At 40.0% G+C, this 26231-nt stretch overlaps 2 protein-coding genes across 2 annotated transcripts in view; both read right to left on the bottom strand.

Annotated features, from left to right (window-relative positions):
- Positions 1-4098: 4098 nt before the first annotated feature.
- bhlhe40 (basic helix-loop-helix family, member e40) lies at positions 4099-7759 on the bottom strand. The gene is made up of 5 exons (XM_022188530.2): positions 7297-7759; positions 7121-7184; positions 6920-7027; positions 6415-6538; positions 4099-6258 (listed from the first exon to the last, which is right to left on the bottom strand). The coding sequence occupies exons 1-5, from the start codon at positions 7374-7376 to the stop codon at positions 5402-5404; spliced, it is 1233 nt and encodes a 410-aa protein (XP_022044222.2). The 5' UTR covers positions 7377-7759; the 3' UTR covers positions 4099-5401.
- Positions 7760-11129: 3370 nt separating this feature from the next.
- itpr1b (inositol 1,4,5-trisphosphate receptor, type 1b) overlaps positions 11130-26231 on the bottom strand; it is an 88253-nt gene continuing 73151 nt past the window's right edge. Inside the window, 9 exon segments of the mRNA XM_051947784.1 lie at positions 11130-12415; positions 13821-13982; positions 19874-20034; positions 21093-21258; positions 22661-22809; positions 23755-23847; positions 24187-24376; positions 24617-24781; positions 25593-25768. Coding sequence (XP_051803744.1) covers positions 12329-12415; positions 13821-13982; positions 19874-20034; positions 21093-21258; positions 22661-22809; positions 23755-23847; positions 24187-24376; positions 24617-24781; positions 25593-25768 — 1349 coding nt within the window. The 3' untranslated portion in view covers positions 11130-12328.

Below are 26231 nucleotides of genomic sequence, written 5' to 3' on the forward strand. Positions count from 1 at the left end.
ATAAATATGCTCAAGGTGCTCACTTAGTCTTTAGTACAAGACAATGTAAAAAAAAAAAAAGGTTGAAATTTTGAGACAAATATTCCTGTTTACTGAAGTAGTACAAAAATATGCACATGATCTGAAACTTTTGCTTGTAAATCTTCCTTTATGCCAAGTATTATATTCAGCTTTGGAAAGTCCCAGATCAGTGCCCCCTATAAAGATAATAAGGATATATGTGATTAGCTTTTACTGCCAATAAGACCATAAAATGTGGCTTATGAGTGAAACAATCTAAATTGCAATACGTCTCTACAGGCCATATATTTGAATGATGTCAAAGTATTTACTATAGGCAAAATCCATTCCCCAAAATTACTCATTTCTCCGATATACAGGTGGCAATATAATTACAAGAAATAAACATGTATCTCAAATTGACTCACAGTTTTTATAATTTTATATTTGATATACAATGTGACAGCTCGTGGGGTTTTTGCTGCTGCATCAGGTTCTTCTAAAAGCTTGTTGCTCTCATCTAGTCCATCATTTGTTTGGATGAAAGGATGTTTTTCAGACATTGCTATAAGGTAATCCTTGTCTGATATGACTGTTCATTATTAAATGCTGTTTTTTTTTTCAGCCCTTTGGCCATGACAGTCCTCTCAGCTGCCTCATTCACACAGCACACACTGTTCTCAGCGGTAATCACCACGGACACCACGAACCTTCAGTTCCACGGTTGTGTCATCGTACCAGCAGATTTCCAAGCTAAACATTTAACAGTCAGCTTCTCAATGACAAGGCAGTTGTTTGGATGTTATCTTTGCAGTCTCATGACAGTCTTAATATTGAGATTACTGTTGTCTGCATGACCTATAGGGTTTCCCATTTCAGGCAGCAAAAAATCAAAAGAGACCACATCTCACTGTGGCTAAGTTATGAATTTCCTTCCACAGTCAGATGAAATACATTCAGATAAGATTGTAAGCCAACTGAGGATGACAGGAAGCAAACAATAAATATATATATAGTTATAAAAAGAGAATTATTCAAGTATTGTTATGGGTGCAATCAGCATTGCCATTTGAGTTATGATTCCCACTGCTGCGGTCAAATGTTAAATTAAATAAATGATGACAACAAGGAACTGGAACACAGAACAGAGGCTTCCACAGGTCGTGTTCACGTAATCAGGCTCATCGGTGGATATAGTTAACCACGCCTGACGTACGTCAGCGGGGTTACTGCATTCGCTTCAGTATCTGGCTGGGTAAGTATGTATGTATGTGTGTGGGTATGTCCGGTCAGATATCGCTGCAACTGCTGAAGTCAGGATAATCAAACTTGGCACTGAACATCAGTCTAAGGTCCCCTGCTCAGTTGTGGAGTTAGAGGTCAGCAGATCAAGTAGGAAGGGATATACGTAGGATGATCAAAATTGATACAGAGTATCATGCATGGGCGTGGTTCTGCCCTCTACTGGGGGCTCGTCTAGTTTCCTCCTCTATCATGTTTTTCTGACCCAGAGGCAGTATAAAACAAATTTCTGGCCACTAGGAGGCAGAGAAAACATTTTATTAATATAACTGCTAAGAGTTGCTAATTTATACATCTAGCTGACACAAACAACAGTAGTTTCAATATGTATGAGAATGTCACTCACTGCCCTCTGTTTGGGAGCAGGTGTCCCACAAGGAGCGCTTTCAGGCCCATTGCTTTTTACATTATATATCAATCATTTCTATTTCTGCCAGTGTCTTGATGGCACATACACAATGTGAGGTCACCACATTACAATATACATTTTGCTGATTATGTTGCCTAGCAACAGCAGCGACTTCGGCTTTACCACAGGCCAAAGGTCAACTGAGGACCCTAAATATTGCCACTGCTCATCAAAATGACTTCAGAATTACTAAGCTTTAACCCAGATGTTAAGGTTGCACAAAAATTGAACTTTATCTCAGTTTGTATTGGAGAACTGGACACATATTATTAAGTAGTACCTTGCTGTTCACTGTTGCCTGTTGCCATCTTGTTGTTTCCAGTCTGTCCTCATGCCTGTCTTTACTTCGTCAGAGTGATTTGTACATTCAGTGTACTCTTTGTGCCACTTATGTCTGAATGTCTGACATGCGTTTTTGAGTTAGTGCCTAATGATGCAGGTTTTTTTAATCTACACTTCTATTTCTCCTCTCATTCTTTATTTTTTTTTGTTGCATAGTGTTGATAATGTAGCATCGAGGTACCTTGCACGATGTTTGTTTTTTCCAGGTTTGTTTCTACAAACCTTGAATTTTTTTGGGATAAATAACAGTAATAAAAACAGTGTCATTGCTCTACATTACATTTCTTATTATTCTGTCTTTCATGGTGATGTGGTAACGTCTGCCCAAGAACAGATGCCTTCAAAACTGCACCTTTAATTAAACCAGTATAATAAATATAATAAAACACCGTGGTAATTGCTGTTTGCTCTCTCTCTCTCTTTTTTTAACCTCTGGTGTTGTTCCCACCAATTGGATGTGTAGCTGCCAAACCAGCTAGTTGCAGTAACATCATTTATTTATTAGGATCCTTTTCACTTGAAACAGCTATCTGGTGTTGCTGGGAATTAGACTACTGGGAGGAGGAAGAGTGAAATAAAAACAATAAAGTCCTGGACAGAGGACCAAAACAATGAACTGAAAGATGCAGTTCGAGCTCAGAGGAACTGAGGAGTTTGGTGGAAATTTTCTGTGGATTATTTACTGCTAGCAACAGCTTTCACTTTACATGAAATAATCTTGTGTTGTTAATTTCATATTACTAGTTAATGCAGCTTTAAAATCTGCTTCAAATTCACGCAACAATGACCACAACAGTATTTCTTTTGAGAAAGCATTATGTTTTATGCGGCATAGCTCAGTGGGTAGAGTGGCCGTCTCACAACCAGAGGGTTGCGGTTCGATCCCCCGGCCTGTCGTGCTCATGTCGAGGTGTCCCTGAGCAAGACACCTAACCCCTAATTGCTCCTGGTGGGTCGTGGTTAGCACCTTGCATGGCAGCTCCCGCCATCAGTGTGTGAATGGGTGAATGTGATGTATCATGTCAAGCGCTTTGGATAAAAGCGCTATATAAATACAGCCATCTACCATTCTGACAGACTGCCTGTTACTGGCATATTCTCAGTTCCTTGAGGTGGTATCATACCAACTGTGATCTAATAAAGGTTTATGTCAGGTGTGAAAATGGAAGTCAGCATGGTGTGAAGCAGCAATTCCACAAGGTGGCGCTAGTGTTGCATGTCTGGACTGTCAGCAGACATGTGAAGAGTCTCTCTCAGACAGCTGGGATTATTTCACTGTTCAGCAGACCAAATTACAAAACTCTGTTGTGATTACAAGAAAAGCAAAATTGTCATTCCCACACATCGCAGGGAAACAGTGTAGGTGGTACGCAGTTCACAATACAGGCCTTTTTATTTTCACTATTACTACAGCAACACTAGTGTTACCACCCAGGAAACAGCGCCCAAACAAGCAGCAAAAGGTCGCTGGAGACTTGCATTCCATATAATTAAACAAGAAAGTAAATCAAAGACTTAAAAGTCATCTGCCCCGCAATCTCAAACACCATTTCCACTGCGGTGTTCTCAAGTTGCCAGACACATCTTATCTCAGGTGTGAATTATTAGACCAGTTTCATTGCTAAAACCACAAAAGCAAACTTCCGATAACCTAATGAATTTATAGTTTGCTTCTTCATTTCTACAGAAGTGACTATCAATGGTTTTTAAACTAATTCTGTAGTGAATATTTACGATACTGTAACATAAGCAAGGACTTCCCTTCTACTGAGACTAAACTATTATTGAGCAACAAGTTATACAGTTAAATAAAGCAAGCTGATTTGTAATAAATAAATGATATATATTTATAATATCTTGTGCAAAGTTACTTAGGAATCCCTTAGAATCTTAAATGTTTACAGCCTGTAATCTAAGACATGCTATTGATTTACAGAGGCTGCGCTGCTTTATGGGTTATGTAAGTGTTATGTAAGTATGTGTTGTTATGAGGAGCTGTCAGGTTGGCTGGCTAAAACATGTTTAAGTCAACAGTCAGACACCAATTCCACAGGGGGAAAAAAGCTTTATTAATATTTTAATATATATCAATAATACTTTATATACAAAATATGTACAACCTTGTGTTACATTTCAAAATAAAAATCCCAAGTACCTCTTTCTATACAAAACTATTATTTTTGTTTGAATTTTACATTCACTCTCTTTGCCACAGACTCAACATTTAAAGCAAATACATTGAACCACCTGCTATTGTTGTGTCTGCATTAAAACGAGTAAAGGCAACAGCATGAGAGCTAAGATCAGGCCTTAACTTGATCGGGAATTTGTGGGTAAGATGCAAATCTGGTTGATGCTAATATACTGTACACGGTCTGTCGGCATACAGCAAATCGCTACCTCAACCGTCCCCTGGCAACAAAACAAATACACTCAGTGGGTCATGTATCAAAAATAGAGATGTACAAGTAGCATAAGCAAAAAAAACAAATAATAGTTACATGACATTACTTCACAGGAACTCCATCTAAATACACAAATAGTCATGAATCACAAATGAAATTGTAAAAGCACGTACGGCCACCTCACTCTTCAAAAGAACTGAGTGACACACCTCGTACAGTGACAACGCCCTGAATTCTCTCAATGTCGTGAACTCCTGCGTTCATTTAGCTCTCGCATAACTGAAGGGTAAAAGGAGCAATGTCGTTCTGTGACGCGTATATATATATATATTTATATATATATAAATAGAATTTTTTGTTTTTGGTAACATTCTAGTCTACACGATGGTTTGTTGCAGTTACAAGAGCGACAAACACTGAAAGGTAGATCCCCCGTTCACAGATCTACAGCAGGTAATAATAATAATTCAAGCAGCATCTACAAGGGGCTTATGATAAATCTCTACATTCAATACAGACTGGTGTATGTGTGCAAAATGGTAGGTCCAAATCATTATGGGAAGGGGGAATGGGGGGTATCTGTGCCTTACATTCTGGATTTATCTCTGACATTCAATACCGAGTGCGAAGAACATCGCAGAAAAACCTTCTCGCGACCCTCTTGTGCATGCTATAAACTGACCATCTTCACAGTGTTTCAGAGCAACGCAACAGGTGTAATATGAGCCTTCACATGGTCCAAGTTACCCACAAAAGTCCTGCTTCAGACAAGCAGCTAGACACTGGTGACCATTTGGGGCCAATATGTCGTTGGGCCAAACTACCACTATGGTTTGAAGGGGTACTGGTGCGTTTTTTTCTTGTTTTGTCTTGTTTCAACCCTCTTCTTTATTAAACCGCATTGAACATTCAGAGGGCAGGATTTTGACAGAAACACAACTGCTCAGTCTTTGGTTTCCAAGTTCAAAGGGGGGACCTGCTTTAAAGCTTTGTGAAGAGTTGAGGAGTCCATGGGGGAGTGGTGGGGTACTGGGGACCCTGCCCTGGGGGACATCACCAGAGATGGGGGCAGTGTCTCTAGGGGAAGGCTCGCCGCAGAGCTGTTCATGCCGGGGTACATGACCGGCATGCCCCCGGGATACCAGCATTTCTCCAGCATGGGCAGATACGCTGCCGCCGCCGCTGCGGCTGTGGGAGGGATGAGGTAGAAGGGGAGGCAAAACGGGGGCTGGTTGGGGGAGAAGCTCATGTAGCTGCCAGGACCTCCTGCCGCGTGAAGCTCATCCTCCGAGGAGTCCGACCTCGACTTCTTGGCCCGAGGTTCGTCACCTTCCTGCTTGATGGCACCAGTCATCCGCTCGGACGTGGCATGCTTCAGGTCCCCCTCTCTTGTGTGATTTTCTGACCACTGAGCTTTGGGGTCACGCTTGTCCTGTTCTCCCCCATAGCCGCTGTCAGTGTCCGTGTCACTGCCGCTCTGCTCCCCAATCCCGTGTGGGTAAGTCCTCTGAATGACTGGGACACAGTTCTTAGCGGGACCCTCGGAGGCCCTCGGGGGCTGTCCGGCAGGTTTCTTCGCTTTCTCCGAAGCTTGGTGGGTGGACTCGTCTGGCTGTTGACTGCTTTGGTGCTGCAGGACTTCAGCTGCTACCTTTTGGATGTGACTGATGACGTGGGAAGGAGAGAGGTCCCTGCTGCTTTCTTGGGTGGCCAGATAATGCAGAACCTCTTTTGCGCACAAATGAAAGCCGGAGCGGAACATTTCCTCGCTGTTCTCTGCGTTGTCACCTCCACGATCACCTGGTGAATGAGAACCACAATATTAAAAATAAATCCATCTTTACTGCACATTTTCCTTGATAAATACAACAAAAACCCAAGTCCACAGACACGATGAAAAGCAGCTGTGGGTATTTCTTGCCTACACAACACTACGGCCCATAAAGTCAAACTTACTGATCTGCAGGTCCTTCTGCAGTGCGATGATTTTCTGTTGCTGCTGCTCCAGGACAGCACTCAGGGCTTTCACATGCTTCAGAGTGAGTTCCAGCACCACGGCTTTCTCCAAATGACCCAGCGTCTAAAACAGGAAGACCTTCGATAAGCATGTTGATCTTTCTTATGTAACACATTCTGCAGCTGAACAGAGGACAAGCCTCAAACGCCCGGGAAGTCGTGCAAATGTACGTAGATGCGCTCAATTCTTGACAACGAATTAAAATCCTGAAAAGAAAATGTCCAGAATTTGAAACCGCATAAATTGTAAAATTTAAAAGAAAATGCACTTTTTTCCCCAATAAGCTTTACTCTTTTAAAATCCCAAAATATTATTATAATTATTTTTTAAGACTTTCAAACTGAATCCAAAGTCTGAAGCAAACAAAATGCTCAGCAGAACCATGTGGTGTCTCAGATTCCCTGGCCGTTTGCAGACTTGCCATATGTAGAAGATAATACTCACTGTCAGCTTAAGATGTTCTGGCAGCAAGTCCTTCAGCTGGGCGATGCATTCGTTGATTCTATCGCGTCTTTTCTTTTCGATCAGTCGGTGTGGCAACTTGTACGTCTCCTGGAGAGGGTTGCAATGTTGTCAGTGAAATCGATGCTGCTCAGTTTTAAAGTGATTCATGTGGGAACATTGTGCATTTTAGCCTGAATTTACCTTGCTCTCATCCCCGCGCTTCATTCCCCTTCTGGGTTTGTACATATAAATGGGAAAATCCATTCTTTGGAGACAAAATTACTTTGATTAGAGTTCTGTTTAAAGTGATTTAAATAGCAGAACACCATAGAACAAAGCAGAATAAAGTTAAAAACGAGAGAAAAAGCTCCATTTACCCTTGCATGTCAGCTAGGTTATCCACTGACGCGTGTTTTGGCACACAGGGAGGTGGTTGCGCACTGGTAATCCTCTCCATATCGCTCAAATGTAAAGCCCGAAGAAATTACTTTTTCAAAGAGAAAAAAGCCTTCAAAACGATCCAAATGTGTCTCTGCAGTCGCGCGTCAAAACACAGGAAAAAATCACTTGAAAATGAGAAAAATAAAGTAAAAGTAATCTCCTGTTATCCAGTGTGAGAGTGTGATCTGCAGCTGAGCACGGCTGGAGTGTTGTCACCCTGAGGTCCGGACTCGGTAGTGTGCCTAGGGAGGCTCCACGCCCGACTCAATGTGTGAGAGCTGGGTGGGTTTGTGACTACGTGTTAAATAAACCCTGTGACTGCAGGCACGTCTCTCGGCTAGAGAGAGACTCACATGAGCCTCACGTGTTGGACGGCGCTTTCAACTCCTCACCCTCCCTGCACATACACACACACAGAGACACACACCGCCTCCCTCCCTCCCTCCCTGCTGTTCAGAGTACAACCCATTCGTGTAGTACTCCTCCACCGGGGCCGAGTCTCGTGTACCACCATGCTGCGGCTGTCGAGGCTTGCAAGAGCCGAGCGTGTTTACAAAGACAGAAAGTAGAGCAACAGTTCCCCCGTCGGCAGTTACGAAGAGGTGAATTATTATATATTAAACTGCAAATATGGCAGCGTTCATACCACACATTGGTTACAACAATACCGCACAGTGTAGTGACTGGAGTGACGCCTGTAACTTTAGTAGTGTAGCTAGCTTCTTTCATACACAACCCATAGTGTTTCACAGAGCGAGTTTAAAACAGCACAGATACAATGTAAAAATAGAATTTCAACAGAAGTTAAAGTATACAATTAAAACAACAGTATGTTTTAAAATATGGTAGTCTACAGAAAAAAAAATTGTGGGATACTTTTTTGTCGCAAGCTGCTAGCTTAAGGTCCCTGTGATTGGATTAAACTGCAACATAAATGCCGCACACCATACAGAAATTATCTTTAGTTTATTTTGAAAACGATTTCATTATTGCCTTTTAAATTAGAATTAATGGACTCAAGATTCTAATGTTGTTAGCACCATCATTTAAATTACTGCCAAAATCAATGTCACGTCACACAGGAAGTTACCTATGCTAGCGTTGGAGCTTAAAACAGCCAGCTAGTTAGCTGGTTGCTAGCTAATATGCTAACTTTCTCCGACACAGTCCCACCCACACCATCCCTACCACAACAACACTGCACACGCTTGCTTGTGTACACGGGCAATGGTTTGTGACTTCACTACGGACAAGCCTACACTAGCAAACAACTGAAACTAGTTAGCTGCAGCTACAGCAAACTAACATAAAGCCCTAGCTTCAAGCTAGCTAGGCTACTTGCAAGTTCATATTGCTAACTTCCCCCTACACACACACACACACACACGCACGATTGTGTACACAAGTAACAATTTGTCACAGTTCATCACTAGGGATGCTTAACCTACATGATCAAATAATTGAAGCTAAGTACCTAGTACTACAGCAAGCTAGTATAGCATAATGTTATTAGGTGAACATACAATTAGCTAGTTAGCTATTCTGACAGATTAATCTTGGACTGTTTTTACTGTTAGTTAGCTATTATTTATTGTATTACGTGATGCATGACTTATCAGAAATCTTACATCAGGAGGGCTAAAGTGCAAAAAAGTCCTATTCTCAAACTTTCACATACTACCAAGTATTAGTTATTTATTGCTCAATTTAATTGATCACCCTCTATATAATTCTAATGTTTAAATTTTAAAAATGTGTTTTATATTGTCAAAATTATGCATCAACTCACTTCCAAACCATTTTTCTTTTGATTTCCTCCCATCAGTAAAAGGTTATTTGAACATGAGCAAGTTTCTAAGAAAACACCGGAAATACAAACTGACTTTATCTAGTGGTCAGGAAGGAAATTATGTAAGCTGTATTTAAAATGTTTTTATAATTATTATTATTAATTAGACATATTAAGTAAGACATATTCTCTGTTAGCTATGAGAACTGAGGAGTAATGGCCAGTTAGTCAATTTTATTACACAAATTGTAATGTGCTTAACAATTAGTTAGACCTATATTACACTGGCATGTTCCCAGCCCGGTGTCACGCTCATCGTGGACATCGTGGTAATTTCACAGTGTACCCGTTGGCTGCGCGGCACGTGCACCTGCGGCAGGATGACACAGTGGCTGCAGTTGTGTTTTCTTGTTTATTCCTGCCGCCGCGCTGATACTGTGTATTCAGCCGCCTGTACCCAGCGCGCTGTCACGTTGAGCTCCTCATGGCCGGAGAGAGCCGAGCGGCACATCTCTGTCGCTGACGTCAGGCGCGCAGACAACCGAGTGTGCCCGACTGGTCGGTCGGTTCCACCCGCCGACGTCCCGAAGCAGACACGCTAAATATAGCAAGAGCTTGAAAACAACGGAGCGCCGGGCGGGAAAGAGGGTCTCTGTCAACAACTGGAGTTCGTGGAGAAAACGAAACTGGTGTCTGACACACATTTCTGCTTTTACTGTTGCTTCTGTGAAAATTAAACCAACATGTCGACAAAGTGTCAGTAATAATAATAATAATATGCATATGTGCTGAGGCTCCATTTCCCTCACAGCCTGCAATGTGTATCAATATTTTATACAAATGAGGACACTATTAACTCTACAAATGCCCTCTTTGTCCTGATAACATTAAGTAAGAATGCTGTTAAATCTGCTGTCTGCACCTCACAATTAAGCAGCAGTAGGATTGGATAATTAATCTACATAATAGCATACGGTCTAATGTTATTAGCTGATATTATGTGATTAAATGTTTAGGATATATATAAATGTATGAGCGTGTGGGGAAAATATTTTTGTAGAAACTGATGTTTAAATAGTTAGTGGAAGACTAAAAAAATCCCCCACCTCTTGAGTCATGCACTGGCTTTCTATATTGTAACACTGTTTCTGGTTTATTCTCATTTCATTTTAATCTTTTTAATGGCCCTTGCATGCTTCAGTGCTTAGTCTTAACTGTTGCATTTTGTTTTAATAGGATTTTGCCCAAAACTAAAATCTCAAACAATAATAAATAATAGACTAAAAACTAAATGTTGAGATGATCAAGTAGAAGAAAACACTAAACTAAAACTACTCTAAGTGGGACAGTGATTTTGACTGCACGTTATTTCACCGTCTGCGCTGAGAGTCGACGGCAGATCAAGAGGAGTGGAGCTTGATGAATACTTGGCTTGCAGAGAATCTTTCAGGAAAGTCCCTGATTAATGAGGATATATGCAATCTAAAACACACCCAATTACACACATTCCTGTCACAACTGCACACATCTGCTGCTTTCAGACAACAGAGGGTCTCATTTACATTTTACAAAGATAGTATCTCTAAAAGTCTAAAAAATAATTAAATTCATGTGCAACCCATTTCAGATTGTTAGCAAGTGGTATTTGTAGCTGCAACTATACTGCCTTTCAAGCTGTTCCCTCAATTTTCCTACATTAGAATGTGATCAACTTATACACACACAGACATATATATATATATATATATATATATATATATATATATATATATGTATATATATAAAATTAAATCAGTTATATTTACGTGCGGTATATGACTTGCTGATGACTTTTACTGCATTACCGAACAGAAAATGGTGAGTCATCTTAGAGTGCTCATCTGAGTGGAACACGTTTTTGAACAAAAAGCACATTAACTGTTTTCTTAGTGTAACCCTCTAACATCACACCAACAATAAACAAACACAGAATGCATCAAGTAAAGGATAATTACATCAATTTTAATAAATAATTCTAATTCAATATACAAATTGACAGTGCTTAGATTTGTATCTAATCTTAACATTCGGGATTTTTCCCCCTCATTTTTCTATACAAAAGCAAAGGTAAGCAACAAACTTTATGTACACATAGTAGTCCAAAAAAAAAAGAGAGATAAGTCTAAAAGTAGTGTGAAAACCAACTAATATGTTTGAGTGAGCATGAACATGAAAGTCAGTGACTTTAATTGAGGAGAAAAACAGGCAGAAATGGAACAAGTTTGCTGCAAAAAGAGATAAATTATATAGGCGGTGATTATTACGGTATAAATTACACAACTCCTGAGCAAACTGTAATAGCATGAGTGATGCTGAGGACAATTTAAACACTTTTCTAAATGTCCTTTACAACCCAGTTAAATAAGAAAGCAAAGTTATCATAAAATAAGTTAGCACTGAGATATGACACCATTGGATTTACAGAGGTGAAGGTAAACTATCTGTATATATTGCTCTCGCACAATATTCTATCTCTATTGAGTTGTCACTCAAGAAATATGCACATTTTCAAGAAATAAAAGAAAGTATAATTAAGAAGGCCAGCTTATTAAATATTTTATCTACGTAAATACAGATAGCCAACAACTCCCTAATTTATCCAGTGACAACAAAGTACAAACAAAAACATTGGCCCACGCTGTTAAATAAGACATAACTGATGGAACTTAAATGTACACACCAATGAGGTTGCATATTTAAGTTAAAATATTGCACAACATACAAAAATAAGACATTTAATACTGCCCATTATGCCAGTAATATGAATATAAAACATTAAAATTAAATAAAAAAAACAAGGAACAACAAAAAAGGGACTAATTCCTCCTGTCCAGTCAGCTTTGTCATGTTTCAAGTTCAACCAGTGAAGGCCATGTGTTGAGAAATGCAATTCATTTCTATACAGAGAACATTTGGCACCAATTCCGACTGGACTGAAACAGAACGAGGTGGGTGAGTGTTACAGTCTGGAGTAACACGTGCGTGGGGCAGAGCTACACATCGCCTTATGACTACCTATGTTACAGTGTTTCCCTACCGTTTTAAGATTCACTCAGTGCAGTTTACATCATGTGCAACCTCGGCTTGAGCACTTTGCGCTCCGTCCAGACGCAAAGCTGATGCTGAGCTGCCGGTCGACCTCACGCTGGCTGCTGAGGGTTGACGTTCATGTGCTGAGGGTGTCCCAACAGGCCGATCCGTTGCTTCTGCTTCCTCTGTTCTGTCATCTGAAGAACCACAGAAAGTAGAGATTTTTAAAGATCAATCCACCTGCTGGCATCGTCTTCTGCTGAATAACCTCTCAGGTCCTCCAATCTATCGTGGATTTCATCTTTTCTCTCACTTCACAGAAACAAATGCTGCAAAAACTGCACGCCGCTCCACTGAGAAAAAGATTCTTTTGAAATCCTGCGAGCCTCGTCATCCACTTTGCTGTGTTCTGACGAAAGCAGCAGAATACAAACTACTAATATGGAAACTCGGTCGATAGAAATTTCAGAGATCAAGCAAAGCGCGTGAGTCATAACATAAACGCTAACCTTTATACTAGAAGGAACAAGAATGGCTTTTCTGTGAAGAATTAAGTTTAAGTAACATAAGGGAGTGATTTGCACCTCAGCACTGAAACACTACAATATTAAAAGTGAGAAGACAAAGTGGTCTTGTAATGAGTGTTTCAGGAGAAATAATTGTGCGTAGATGGACGTGTTAGAGAAATATACCATTTCAGTGAAAGGTTAAACTCAGTTAGCAGGAGAATGCTGCCCTTTTTTTGAACTGTAATTTTCCAATAAAGCCAATTTTCTTTGGAATTACACATTATAGAAAATTCTTGTAACATAATTTTGCTATTTGCGCTTCCCTGTGAAAAGTAGAGCATTTATAATCATCAAGTGACGCTGAAATATATCTGAACAATCGTGCTTTTCGAGCTAAACGGAATAAAAGGCATTGTAAATGTTGACTCTGCAGTGAAATGTGACTGATGCCCTTCACAACATTCAACAACACTATAATCATTTCCCCCTGTCTGGGTCAAAATGTCATGGAAGCATTCACTTCCTCACACATACTTCTCATTTCAGGAGTAAAGACATTCTTACAATTGTGTTTACTAGAAACAGTCCACTGCAGCAATTGCACAATTTTATTCGGCTTTATATGCCATATCGGCAGAATGTATTCTTGCACAAGCACGAAGCACTGAAGTGTTTATTTATTGCAAAAGTACCAGTTTCATCCAAAGCAATCACTACGGAGAAAGGTACTTTTTTAAGTTAGAGCATTCTGATTTGTTTTGAATACTGAGAGAGATCAATAAGTAGACAAAAAGATTGTCAAAGTAGACTAATGGATGATAATTAAATTCACAGAAACTAAAGATAGATTGCTCTAAATGATGACAATAAAATCACCCCATAGTGAGCTGTGTTGTGAACTATGACTCATTGCCTTTTGCAGTTAGTAAGCTCTTCATCTAAAGGGCAACGAGCGGCAAACAAACAAACCTCAAGCAACGTCAGCTGTCCACATCTTTCAAACAAATGTCTCTTGCTCTTCATGTTTTCTCCCTGATGAAGTGACAGACATCAAAGGCCAATAATTCTTTGTCTCACACAAATTTGAACCCACCTGTTCTTTGAGCTCTGTTAGCTGCCCCGACAGGTTGGACACCAGCTTCATGGTGGACTCAAGCTTCTCCTGCAGGTTTCTGATCTCGTTCTGCTCCCCGTCTGCATCGCTGCTGACCAAGGACATGGCCCTCATCCGTGGAAACCAGTCCAAGTTGTGGTCCTGGTAAACAGAAGTCTGGATGTTAGATACATGAAAACATAATGAAATAGATTCATCACATTCTCTGTGGCACTCTGTTCAATGTCCAGTTTTCTAGGAAGTTACTAATTCACGTGTCTAAACTTAATCAGTTTAGCACGGTACAACACAAATGGCATCAATTCATATTTCAGTTTGTGTGTCATCTCAGACCCAGTTTTCTCTCTTTGGCTCTACGCAGCAATTTAAGGCTTATACTAGAAGCAGAATAAAGCTATTCATGATGGGACTTTCCATATTAGAATCACATGGGATATGCAGGCATTCTTGAAATCACTCATAAAAGGCCGCACACTTATCGGTGATATGTTTCCGTCACGCCTCGTCTCACCATACAGGCGACAGAACTGGCCGCCTTACAGAAATCTATAAGCTGACACGGAAAAACTTCCTTGTTTGATTCTACATGCATCGCCTGACGTGCAGTGCAGTCATAAACATAACTCTTGTATACTCTGTCAGTCACAGGCGATAAGCTGCTTCACCGAGCACTGAAATCAAATGTAGCATTCACAGCAGCTGGAGTCGAAGGACTGAGTCACTGGAGTTGCGTGTGTGATGACATTTTTTTAAAGTGGGGGCTTAGAATTTGTTTAACTTCAGAGTTCCTTCTGGAAAATTAGCCAGAGCAACGATGTTTACTGAAAACATGGTGTCATGAATGAGACTTTTGATACCGCTACTGGCACATTGCAACTACCGAGAATCATCCGGGTTTTATCAGTTCTTTCATACCTCAGAAGTAATTGTTGCAAAAAAATCTAAGAAGGCACCGGTGACTCTTAAACGGTAAATGTGTTTTCAAGGGCAGTCTGTTTATTGGGTTGTTTGGCTATTTGAAAACCACTACTGAGGACATTTTTGACTGAAATTTGAAGTTTTAATATTGCTGACAGATGGGTAAGCATATCAGTGATTATAGCAGTTGTGCATAGTGGGAAGTCTGGGTTTATTAAAAAATATCTGATTATTGCTTGATTTTTTTATGTATGTCAAATAAAGTAATAAAGTAATATGACTACACATGGTACTTTTCTTTAGCCACAGCAATATAACATACAGGACTGATATTTTAAGAACTTTAACTTTAAGGAAAGTGATACAAATTTGTAAAAATATCGTAAAATAAAAGTGATTTATAGAGTAAAGGTAAATATATTTCAATATACTTTTATGCACTTGATTTCACAAAGCAAAAGCTACCCAGCAGCCACCTTCGAGGCTGTTGTGCTCGACACATCCGAGGACACTGGGTTGCATTCTTTCACGCCTCTATCTCCTTTGGCACTCGACTCCGACATGCCACCGTTACTGTGCGCTCTCCAAAACAGGAGAAAGTCATGTGTTCATATTTACATTTTATTCTTCAGAAATAATGTATATAATAATATATTCATGTTGCCGCCATGTGCGTAAAATCAGAACAACTGTCCTCCCTGCATGAATGAAAAGGGAGGATGCTGGCTTAAAACGGCGCAGTGCCAAAGGAACAGGCAGAAAAAAGTCCCCAGGTTTCAGTGGTTTGTTCAGAGATGAAGGGCTGAGTGAGGTGGCCGTGCGCACCACAAACCAGTCCTGGGTCAGACGACAGGCCGAGGGGAATCACACAACACTAAGATAATGAGCAGCACACACTCATTCTGAAAGGAGGAGAGGACGGCTGTGAACAAGTTCCACTTCCTGAATGCAAAGAGGCAGGCTGTGTTTACCTAGTTCACCTGCCTGCACACCCCCCCATAGCACAACTTCTATATCTGATATATCTGAGTCTGTATTTTTTATTTTTTTTCCCTTTTTAAAGATTTTTTTACATGTAAAATGGAGCGAGAATGTGTTTTTATCGTTACGCTAGAAATAATTACAGATGTGATGTTTTGAACAACACGTTCTACCAACACCATTTCCCACAAGCAGTTCTGTTCACAACCAAGAAAAAAAGAAAAAAAAAAGCGAAACATGACAGAGGTCATTTCCCCATTCTGGATCCTGCCTGTCGGCCAAAGGCACACGAGTGTTTGACGCCTTTGTCACCTCTTTCCATCCCCAGTGTTTACAAATGAAAGCACTTCCAGTAAACTGATAAGCGCTGGCAGGGCTTCAGACTCTACAACACGCGCATTCAATGGTAATGACGGAAGTACATTTTTCATTATTAAAACCGCACGGGCCATGACAGAGAAACAGGATGCTCTGTGGTTAAAACAGCAACAGAAAACGTCACAGTCATGCCACAAACCACCTGACGAGCTGGTGGCCCCCTAACTCTACAAATATGCAAATAAGTGCCAAAAAGTATCTGAACGACCACAGACAGATCTGCACTCAGATAGCTGCTGTTTTGAATGCTTATTGGCTGTGGATGTTTGAAATCTGCTGGGGCTTTTTTTTTTTGAGTGCTGGACACAGTAACCCAGCCTCATCTTTTTACACCTTTGACGTGACATTTCACCCAGAGCCCTCCACTATTGACGTCAGTCCCAGTCATTGTCAGAGTTGTCTGAGTTCTACACCCCCTTCTGTCCTGTTGCGTCTTCTGTGTTACTGTAGCATCAAATAAATCGAAACACAGTGGGAGAGAGGCTGTACAGACTGAAAAAAAAATAGCCTCACACATTACATTTCTGATGCAAATCAGTGGTAACTACTGGGAAGTAAATCTGTAATAAAGTGTGTAACATACAACAGCAAGGTCTAACAACAAAAAAGTAATGTGGGTATTTATTAATAATTGATTGTCATATAATTAAGTCCTAATATTGGGAGAAATTATTTGTTGAAAAACTATTTCAGTAGTGTTTTGGTTTGTTTTATATCAACATTTTGCTCAAGTCAAACTCAAGCTGCAAATTTGAGGACGTGAAACTCACTTGACTAACACTGATAAAAAGACTAGAGTTGACTTAGTATTCATGACTTTAGACTTGACTAAGACTTGACAAAAATGACTAAAATGATTTAAAATGCCTGCAGTTGTTTTATATTCTAGGGGTCAGTTTATAGCCTACCAATGAATATGAGTTTGTAAACATTTATTTTGAATGTGTGGTATTCTTATAGCATTAGCTGCTATTACTTACTGTTAGTCACGACTAACCATCCTTAACTCAGTATTTTTAAGAGACACTTCAAGTGCAACTTTTCAAAAAATTGTGTGTCATGGTGAGCATCTGAATTGCTGTGAGCTCTGTAACCATCTTTAGATACCATTTTAGACAAATGCGTTGATAGGCCAATATGGTGTGATTCTCCTGAGAGGGAAGCTGAGCATTGGGGTGTTTTTTTTTGTATCCGTTTTGGCTTTAAAGCCATTTAGAGCTGTACTACAATATTATCATTTCAGAACCTGGCTCTCAGTAGTGTTCATTATTATTTTTTGTTACGAAATACCAGAAAGATTCATAAGTTGTAAGCATCCTGCAATGTGTCTGTTAAATTTAAAACTAATGTCTATCTTAATAATAATGTAAACATAAAACTGGGGCAGACAATCAGAATTGTGTATGATCTGACTTGTGACTGTCTTGACCTGAGCAGTGACTCAACTTGCTGATTTTCACAACGATAACTTGGGACGTGCTCGAGACTTGATGGTTAAGACTTGTGATTTAAACATGCACGACTTACTTCCACCTAAAATTAGTTACAAATGCTACTGTATGTTTTACTATTATGTTGTCTTGATCTGTCACTTTGCCACGCATTATATATGTACTACTTTATTTTGTAAATAAATAAATAAATCATGTATTATACACGTAGCCCTGCGACAGACTGGTGACCTGTCCTGGGTGTCCCTTGCCTTTGCCCGAGTCAGCTGGGATAGACTCCAGCACCCCCTGCGACCCCAGTGAGGATAAAGTGGTGTATAGAGAATGGATGGATGGATGGATGGATGTATTATACACTTTTGCATGCATTGTGTGTGGGTTTTTTATATCCTACAAAATAATCCTTCATTCTCCCTGTATTTTGGTCTGCATTTTCATCAAAATCTCCCAAAAAAAAAAACCTTTAAAAAAATGAAAGAGATTCCTTCCAAACACTCATCTTAACCTAAACCTTAATGTGACCTCCATGAAAACATGTTTATTGAGAGAAGCTCTCTGAACACTGATCTTTGAGGACAACTGAGACAACAACATGCGAAGGCTCTGCATTAAACACTTGCATGTGAAGCCGAGAGTGAATGTTAAGGATGACTGAGTCAGCTGATGGGTCATTGGGGTTATTCAGATAATGCGCACTTTCTTTGCTGGTCAGTATGCGCCCCTGACAAATAAATTTTGGCTTGGCAGGGTGCAAGGTTAATAGGAGACAGGATGGGGGTTAATCCCAAATCAGGTGGTTCCTCACAAGACTAAGTGTAGCAGATAAAGGCAATAGGCAGGAAAGTGGGCTAAATGGCACCTATTAAGAAACTGTGTCAGAAACTGACAGCAGCACAAGTGCGTCAGGGAAGCAACCACTTCAGAAGAAGGGGCTTTCCTTTGGCAGTTAAAATGCTTTCTAATTGCTCACAAGTTATGAGTGTGATGCGACAATCAAAACAATCAATTTTCGATCAGTTTTCTTGTTTTAATGTTTTCCACAGATGTATTTGGTTGAATCATTCTGGCCTAAAAAACTAGATGTGCAACACATCAGATGCAGGTTTTGCATCTGATGTGTTGCTCTGTTACACATTTGCAATGGCTGACATCCGTATTCATAAGTTGCCGTTTCAACATTTTCTTAAGATGGTAGAGCCTTTGTTAGATCTTGGAACACAAACAATCACGAGTATAAGACAGTTTTTAAACGGTTCCATGTCCTGGAACCTAAGTGCCAATTATGAGGAGATATGTAGGTTGAGACCTGTGTCTGTGTGTTTAATGATTAAAGCACAGCATGGCTGCTTCAGGGGATTAACACATTTTATGCCAATGGCAGACTCTGTCTGAATGTTAATTCTCCATTCACAAAGCTGACTGATGTGATAACACTTTGGAAGGATTCAAGGTCACGGAGGCAGGGATTACATAACACAGTCCTGGTACTTTGGTGCAAATGAGGTAAAAAAAAAAGAAAAAGAAAGAAGTGCAGGACACAAAAAGGCTGAAACGATCAGTTCTGTCCAAGCCCATATAAACCAGAACACCAGAGTGACAAAGTGCCTGCAGTGCTCTTCACGAGTGACAACAGTAGCTGGTATAATGTACAGTGCTTCTGATTGTGTAATCTTTGAGTCACATGTAGATACCTGTCACCTGTACTCGGAAAGGAATTGGGGAAGAGCTGTGTTTTGAAAGGAAGGGAGCTAGAATAAAGTTTCAGAGTTTCTGCAGTGTTTATCACATTATTTTTAATAGCAATGTATTTTAATGTAAAAATCGGCATGAATTTGTTGACATTTAACAGAAATATACAAGTGTATGTATGAAAAACTTGCATCATACCTTTAATATATTCAATGAATATCTGCTATCCAGACATGTGGCTGTAAATTGATGGATTTTTTTTTTATTTCATTTTTAAAAAAAAAAGAAGCTTCAAGTGTTATTTAACATCGACACTACCCACTATGAGTCACACATCCTCATATAATTACTGCTTCTATATCAGGCGAGATAGAGACTAAAGACCTTTGCTAATTGAAATTAAATACTTGCTAATATCTTTTACGGCTTTGTTTTGGGTAAGTAAATTCAAAGCCTCTCAGGGCTGCAGATGGCCTGGTGTTTGTTTTTTTTCTAACATGACCTTCTTTAGGTTTACATAAAATTCCCTGCTGTGTAAATGTAAGAGAAAAAATACGATTGTGGAAAGTGTGAGCAGTTAAAGAGAAAAATGTATGTGCGTGACAATAGCCTTACCCTGATCATTTCAGCCACATAGCTCTCTGGACCTGTGTACTCTGTTGAGTCCTTGACCTTCACCAGGACAATGAAGAACAAGTAGTGCCACATGTTGTGCTCAACTTTGATGTGCTCTTCAAAGGTAACCGTCTTATTGTCAAACTTGTCTCTCTCCAAACCTGAGAATGAAAAGCACACAACCCCCACATGTCAGGTGCGTGTGGGCACACACACACACACACACACACACACACACACACACACACACACACGACCCCAAATAAACACTATTCTCATTTCTAAAGAAGTGTGAGGAAATGGACTTTGTGTTGCAAGATGACATAATCATTCTTGTGACCTAAATGAGCATGACTGACTGAAAAAAAAAAAACGAGAAGAAAACAGGTCATGAGGGAATGGGCAGACAAAACGTCAGAAGTGGGATTTGCTATAAATGTTCACGTACTGCTTGTCACATCAAATCCCTGTAATCCTTGCACATTCTTGCATTGCAGTTGCAAAAGGGGAATAACCCTTAATAGTGTTTCACAACAGAAAGCTGACCAGAATTGACCACGGATTATTCAGATGAAATGCCCAAAAAGTGACTGTTCTGTAACAGATGAGGCCACCGTTTAAGTGTGTGTACAGTCTAACATGGTCAAGACCCATGTGGCAACAGGAAGAAACACTCCTCCTCCACAGCAGCACCTGCCATGACTAACTGTTCATTCTGGGAAGAGGAGGCGTTTGGTTGTTTACCCAGAAAAACAGCCCCCATTTTGCAAACAGCCCTGATGTGAATGTGCATCACAGCAGTCTCATGTTCGTACAAGAGCAGGCTGAGAGCAGACCACTCGTTTAATTTCTCCAAATTTCATCATCATCTGCAAGCATTGGCATTCACACCTGCTGATTTTGCCGCTCGGCTAAGTTTGCAGCGTGTGAAGTATCGATTGCAGCTTCGACTCAAATGAACCGAAAGGTTATTTTAAATTCTAAAAAGGGAGTATGAAAACTACATAGCAAAGATGGGAAAAGATAAGTCAAAGGTCATGAGTCAAATTCCCATAAGGCTGACAAACCATTGTGTCTGCTGAGCAGGCAAAATGATTAAATGGAAAGAAAAAATAAGCAGTGAACAGCCCACAATTTTGCATTTCCTCATGCTTTCTCTGAATTTTCTCAATTATCACACAGAACACCAATGAAAACATGTCCTAATTTATTTTCTCACCGCAGATAAAGCATGTTGTCTTCAGGATTTCCTCTTTCTTCTGCTTCTCACTCCTCAGGTCGGCAAAGGTATCAATGATGACACCAAAGATAAGGTTGAGGACAATAATGATGACCATGAAGAAGAAGAGCAGGTCGTAGATAACTCTGGCTGCAAACAGGGGCTCCTGTCAAGCCAAAGAGGGGAAATGTAGTCTGAGCTCATGAGCTGGTGTCACACTTAGTAGGAAGTCTGTTTTGAAGTTCAAGACACAGCAGGTTGCAGAGAGCACAAACCTCCAGATCAAGATTTAGAACTTTGTCAACTCATCGTACACGAATACAGACTTATTAAAATCTTGTAAGAACATATGAAAATATCTGTTTTCATACATATACGTCTATTCTTTCTCCTTGTTTCAAAAAATAAGAATCGATGAATACACTAACAATGTACTGCTGAGCACAGGTCTTTAGTGCATGCATAACAGAGATTTCAATTTCTTACATCATACCTAAAGGTGTTGCACGCTATACCACAAATCATGCTTGTTGGTGCATACTGAGATTTAAGCTAAGTTCTGCAAATTCATCATCATGCACAGCGAACCTAAGAATCCATGTGACGTAACAGTACGTAAAACATGTTTGAGTAGACAGGACTTCAAATTTTTTTGGCAAATCCGACAATGGAGCTCTAAACTGTTGAGTTTCATTGCTGCAATATATCAGATGTCACGTTCTATTTAAAAGTAGAACATGTCTAAATTATCCTATAGAGAAAAAGCTATATTTATGTAAATTCACTTTATATCTGTTTTTTTTTTTTTTGCACTCACTAGGATAACACGTAAAGCGCACTCTTTGAACGCAGGGTAGCATCCAGCTGTATATAAGTCATCCTTCTGTCAAACGTGAAAATTCATATGAATTTGAAGCTAAGTGAAGTTTATATAAGCATGTATGAGTCATGCCCTCATTCTGTGGGTCAAGCTGCAGATCTAAAGCATGTTGTGGCAGTGTACAAACTTGTCTTCATCCTGGATAAGCACCATTGATGCTTTTTCTGGCATATTTGGAGTTATGAAACTCCTCCATGCAACCTCTTTAACCTATGAGCAGGGCACAACTTTCAGTCACACAGAGCTTCTTCAAACATACTGTAACCTTTGCGCCATTTCTTAAATGGAATCTCACGGACAAGATATTAAATTTGCCAACAGTTCTATTTTTTGTTCACTGAGTCATATGTGTTTAGAACTTTTTGAAGTTGAAGAAAATCAAATAGCGGAGCCATTCATTGCCCCATTAAAACATAAATGCTCTTTTAAAAGCTCCTACCATTTTTCTAAATGTACTTTAATTTAATTTGACTAAATTTAATCTTCGTGTGAGTGATAAGGGGATGTGTTTGATGTATGACATGTGTTGGGGTCTGTTGTTATCAGTGTAAGGGCTTGAAGCAATTGCTATAATATAACAGACTATAAATAGTAGATTTTAAAAATGACTATTTTAGACATTTATTGAAAGTGACCTGAACACTATCAGAAGCATAGGTGTGATTTCTTCCATCGTTGCTCTTTGTACCTCTTTGGATGGCTTTCGCAGGACGTCCCCAACACCTCCTCCACTCCTGAGGCCGTGACTCAGTACTGTGACAATGCACATGAGTAGGGAGTCACACGTTCGCTCTTTGTCTTCAATCACCACCGCTGATGGCTGGATAGCAAGGGAAGCTATGGAGACATACCAAAAAGTTAACCATCAGATCTTGTTTAGGCTGAATGTAAACCTTTGTCTGCTCAACCAGCTGCATTGCCATGATTTGTCAATGATAACTTCAAAGACATTAATTTAAAACAGGAGGCCACGAACAGGAAAGCTACATTATAAACAGATTAATTTAAATACAATATATGCATTCAACCAATATTTTTGTATGTGAACACATAGTCTGTAATTGGCCTATTGACTCAGCCCCATCAGGGCTTTGTGAGACTTTAATGGAACTGGGAATTTTCTCAAACTATCCACACGAAAACAAGTCACCAGACTGCCATAATTAACCAGCCTGGTGATAATGGATCAGGAAGCCCAGACGAGGTCAGGCCCCAGGCAGTTTGAGGATTTAACATGGCTGGCTGATCAAATTTTGGGTGGTGCATGTATTCTTCTTTGAATGGTGGCTTTTCACATCAAGGTCAGTCGGTTTGCAGGAGCTCTTTGTTTTCAGTGAGAGGCTCTCTGCGCCATCACTGAGTGGACCCATTGACCTGCTTGTACCTGATGGTAATTAATCCTCGACCTTTAAACCCAGGGCCTCTACCACATCGGGTCTTAGGGTCAGTCCCCCGAGACCACAATGAGTCTAAACCCCTGGCATTTCACCCTGCTCCCTGAAAGCCCCGAGTTGGCCGAGCCGGTTTAAATCCCATGACCACCCAGCAGCCCACATGTGCAGCTCACTGGGATGAATCTACTGTGGGTGAGGCAGAAAAACCTTCACACACAGACACGACATTGGCACACAGTCGCACACAAACACCTGGGAATCCTTTCAGAAACATGTACGCACAAGCAAGTGATTTAAAACTTCGACTGAACTCTTCGACCCCGTCACCCCGCCCCCACACATGTGCTGTACATGTAAACACATTTCCCTTTCGCTTTCGTCAACCTACCATCCATCATGGCCTCTGCTGAACAGTTTTCTCCATTTTCTTTTTGACACGCTCCACCAGTAAAGAACTCTCCGACCATGCTGGCTCCGTGTTCTATGCAGTCAGAAACACAAGACATTATAACTGAACAAATTGTACACATTTGTGAATCAAACACTATGTTTTTCACAATGCATATTGATAGAGACAACCTTCATGTATTACACAGTGGAAGTGAGTAGTCTTAAAGTAAATGTATGTAAATAAACACTAAAAACTAGACTCACTTCTTGTATTCCTGAGATACAGTAGTGTCTTTCAGATATTCAGTGTGTATTTGTGATACAGGAAAACATTCCATGTTTTAGTCTCTTGAGTTTCTGGGTCAGAAAGGGCAAGAAATGTGTTTTTGTTCCAGTGAGAGAATGAGAAGACACCTGTATTTCAGCATACCGAGTGTTTTGTTGGGGATCCTGTCAACAGCCAAGATGAAGTCGTCTTTGAAGAAGATATAGCCCACAATGGAGAAGAGGTAGACGAGGATAAGAGCCAACACGGCTGTCAGAACAATGGAGCGACCATTGCGGGTGACGCTCTTTATTACGTTCAGCAAAGTTTCCTCTCGGTAAACCAGATCAAAGAGCTGGAAAGCGGAAAGACTGATGTTTGTAGAGTATTTGTTTGTGGAACATGTGCATTTAAATTAGAACATGTAGGCTAGTAAATCTTACATTTCTCTGGCTAACAATGCAAATGAACAACTGTACACTACACTGTCTTTATTTTCATTATGGAGAAGTTAAAATTAGTTTGTATTATTAGTATTATTATTTCAGTGCTAGTATATAGGGTTAACATATGTTTTGTGTGTGCGCTCACATACTAGCAGGCTGTAAAAGAAGACATGGACAAAGACCCCCAGGGAGCAGATAATCAGATAGAGCAGGTGGTAAAGGAACTCCACATCCATGATCATGGCTTTGTATCCACGCGTGAAGGTTCCTCGATTCCCGACAAAGCTCATCAGGAAGATGACCTTATTACATAACTGAGGAACATCAGAAAGCACACAGCATGTAGAAATATTATACAGCATGGTCAAAGTGAGCTTACTTGGGATCAATCAATCCATCGGACCTTATTTATACAGCACTTCTCATACAAATACAATGCAACACAAAGTGCTGTACAGAAATAAAAATGAAATAAATCAGTACAAGTAACCTCCCACCCCCATCCCCAAAGTCATGTTAGAAATAAAGGACCCTAAAACACAGAGACTAAGGAACTAAGGAAATGCTATAGTATTTAACACGAAATGAGCAAACATCAGATGAAATAAAATAAAAACAAGAAAGGTAAATAAAATGAAAAGAAAATATGTATTATTAAAATAGAGATAGATTGAAATAGAAGTCAAAGATTCTAAAAAACAGAATAAGAAATGATAAGAATGAAGTAATAAACAGATAAAACAGATTAAAATATGTGAATAAGCAAATAAATAAAAAGTAGTAAGATTTCCAAGTGGTCATTGTTGTGACTACTAAATGTAAAAGGGATGTGGTTGACTGCCAGAGTAGTGTGGAATCTCCCAGGGTTATGCATCAACACCTAATCACAATGAGTGACATTTCTATTAGCAAGCATAATGTTACATCAGAAACCAGTAAGTCTGCAAATCCACTAGAAGGCAATTGAATGATTTGATGTTGCAAACTGTGTTCACATTATTACTGCATGACAAAGTTTAATTATAGGTTAATTTTTGCCACGTGACTGTGTCAGTCGATCATATACTGGGAAGTATGGACTGTATGTTCTTACTATTTTTCTAAAACACACTGACGCATACTTACATTAAAACCCCCCAGCAGGAGCAACGTGGGCTCCAAGCCTACAGAGAAGATCAGGCGCAGGATGGTGGAGGCAATGAGGGCCCTGATGCCATGAGGCTGAGGCAAGACTATGACAATTGCCAGAGACACCAGCATGGCTATCCACAGCAGGGCAGACAGATGAGGCTCCAGAGTGCCTGAGGACAGAGGAGGTCCCGTTATAGAAAGACATGACACTTTCCATTCAGCCATTTCTATCGCTGCCAACTACTGTAAGTAAACACATTTTATTTCCTTTCTGTCATGCTGACCCAGTTACTCAGGAGAGATTTATGCCTCAGTCCTCTACACAGCACACTTCCCCAAGTCTTAAATATCAGAAGATTTATCAGTTTATCTTCTGTGACGACAATATGAATAAAACAGTTTCACAGATGCAGTAATGACTCTGTTCAGCCAGCAAACACATTCTTTCCATGAGGCACGCTTTTTTCAGAGAAGGAACAAGATTTGCTCTTTAGTTCTCCAGCTTCTCCACCTTTGATGTCAGCACAAATACACTTTAAACAATATATTTGTGTCACTACATGTTGTCATTAAGCAGAACCACACAGAACAAAGTGGATATCAAATGGATTGGCTGAAGTTCGCTTATTTACC

Source organism: Acanthochromis polyacanthus, chromosome 5 (assembly GCF_021347895.1).
Source record: "Acanthochromis polyacanthus isolate Apoly-LR-REF ecotype Palm Island chromosome 5, KAUST_Apoly_ChrSc, whole genome shotgun sequence".
Lineage (NCBI taxonomy): Eukaryota > Metazoa > Chordata > Actinopteri > Pomacentridae > Acanthochromis > Acanthochromis polyacanthus.

Bases quoted from the DNA above. Each gene is read 5' to 3' on its own strand.
- bhlhe40 (XM_022188530.2), bottom strand. From the start codon at position 7,376: ATGGAGAGGATTACCAGTGCGCAACCACCTCCCTGTGTGCCAAAACAC. The intron at 6,539-6,919 runs GTGAGTATTATC...TTCCTGTTTTAG, and splicing joins CAGAACATCTTAAGCTGACA to ACGCTGGGTCATTTGGAGAA. The intron at 6,259-6,414 runs GTAAGTTTGACT...CTCATTCACCAG, and splicing joins GCAGAAGGACCTGCAGATCA to GTGATCGTGGAGGTGACAAC.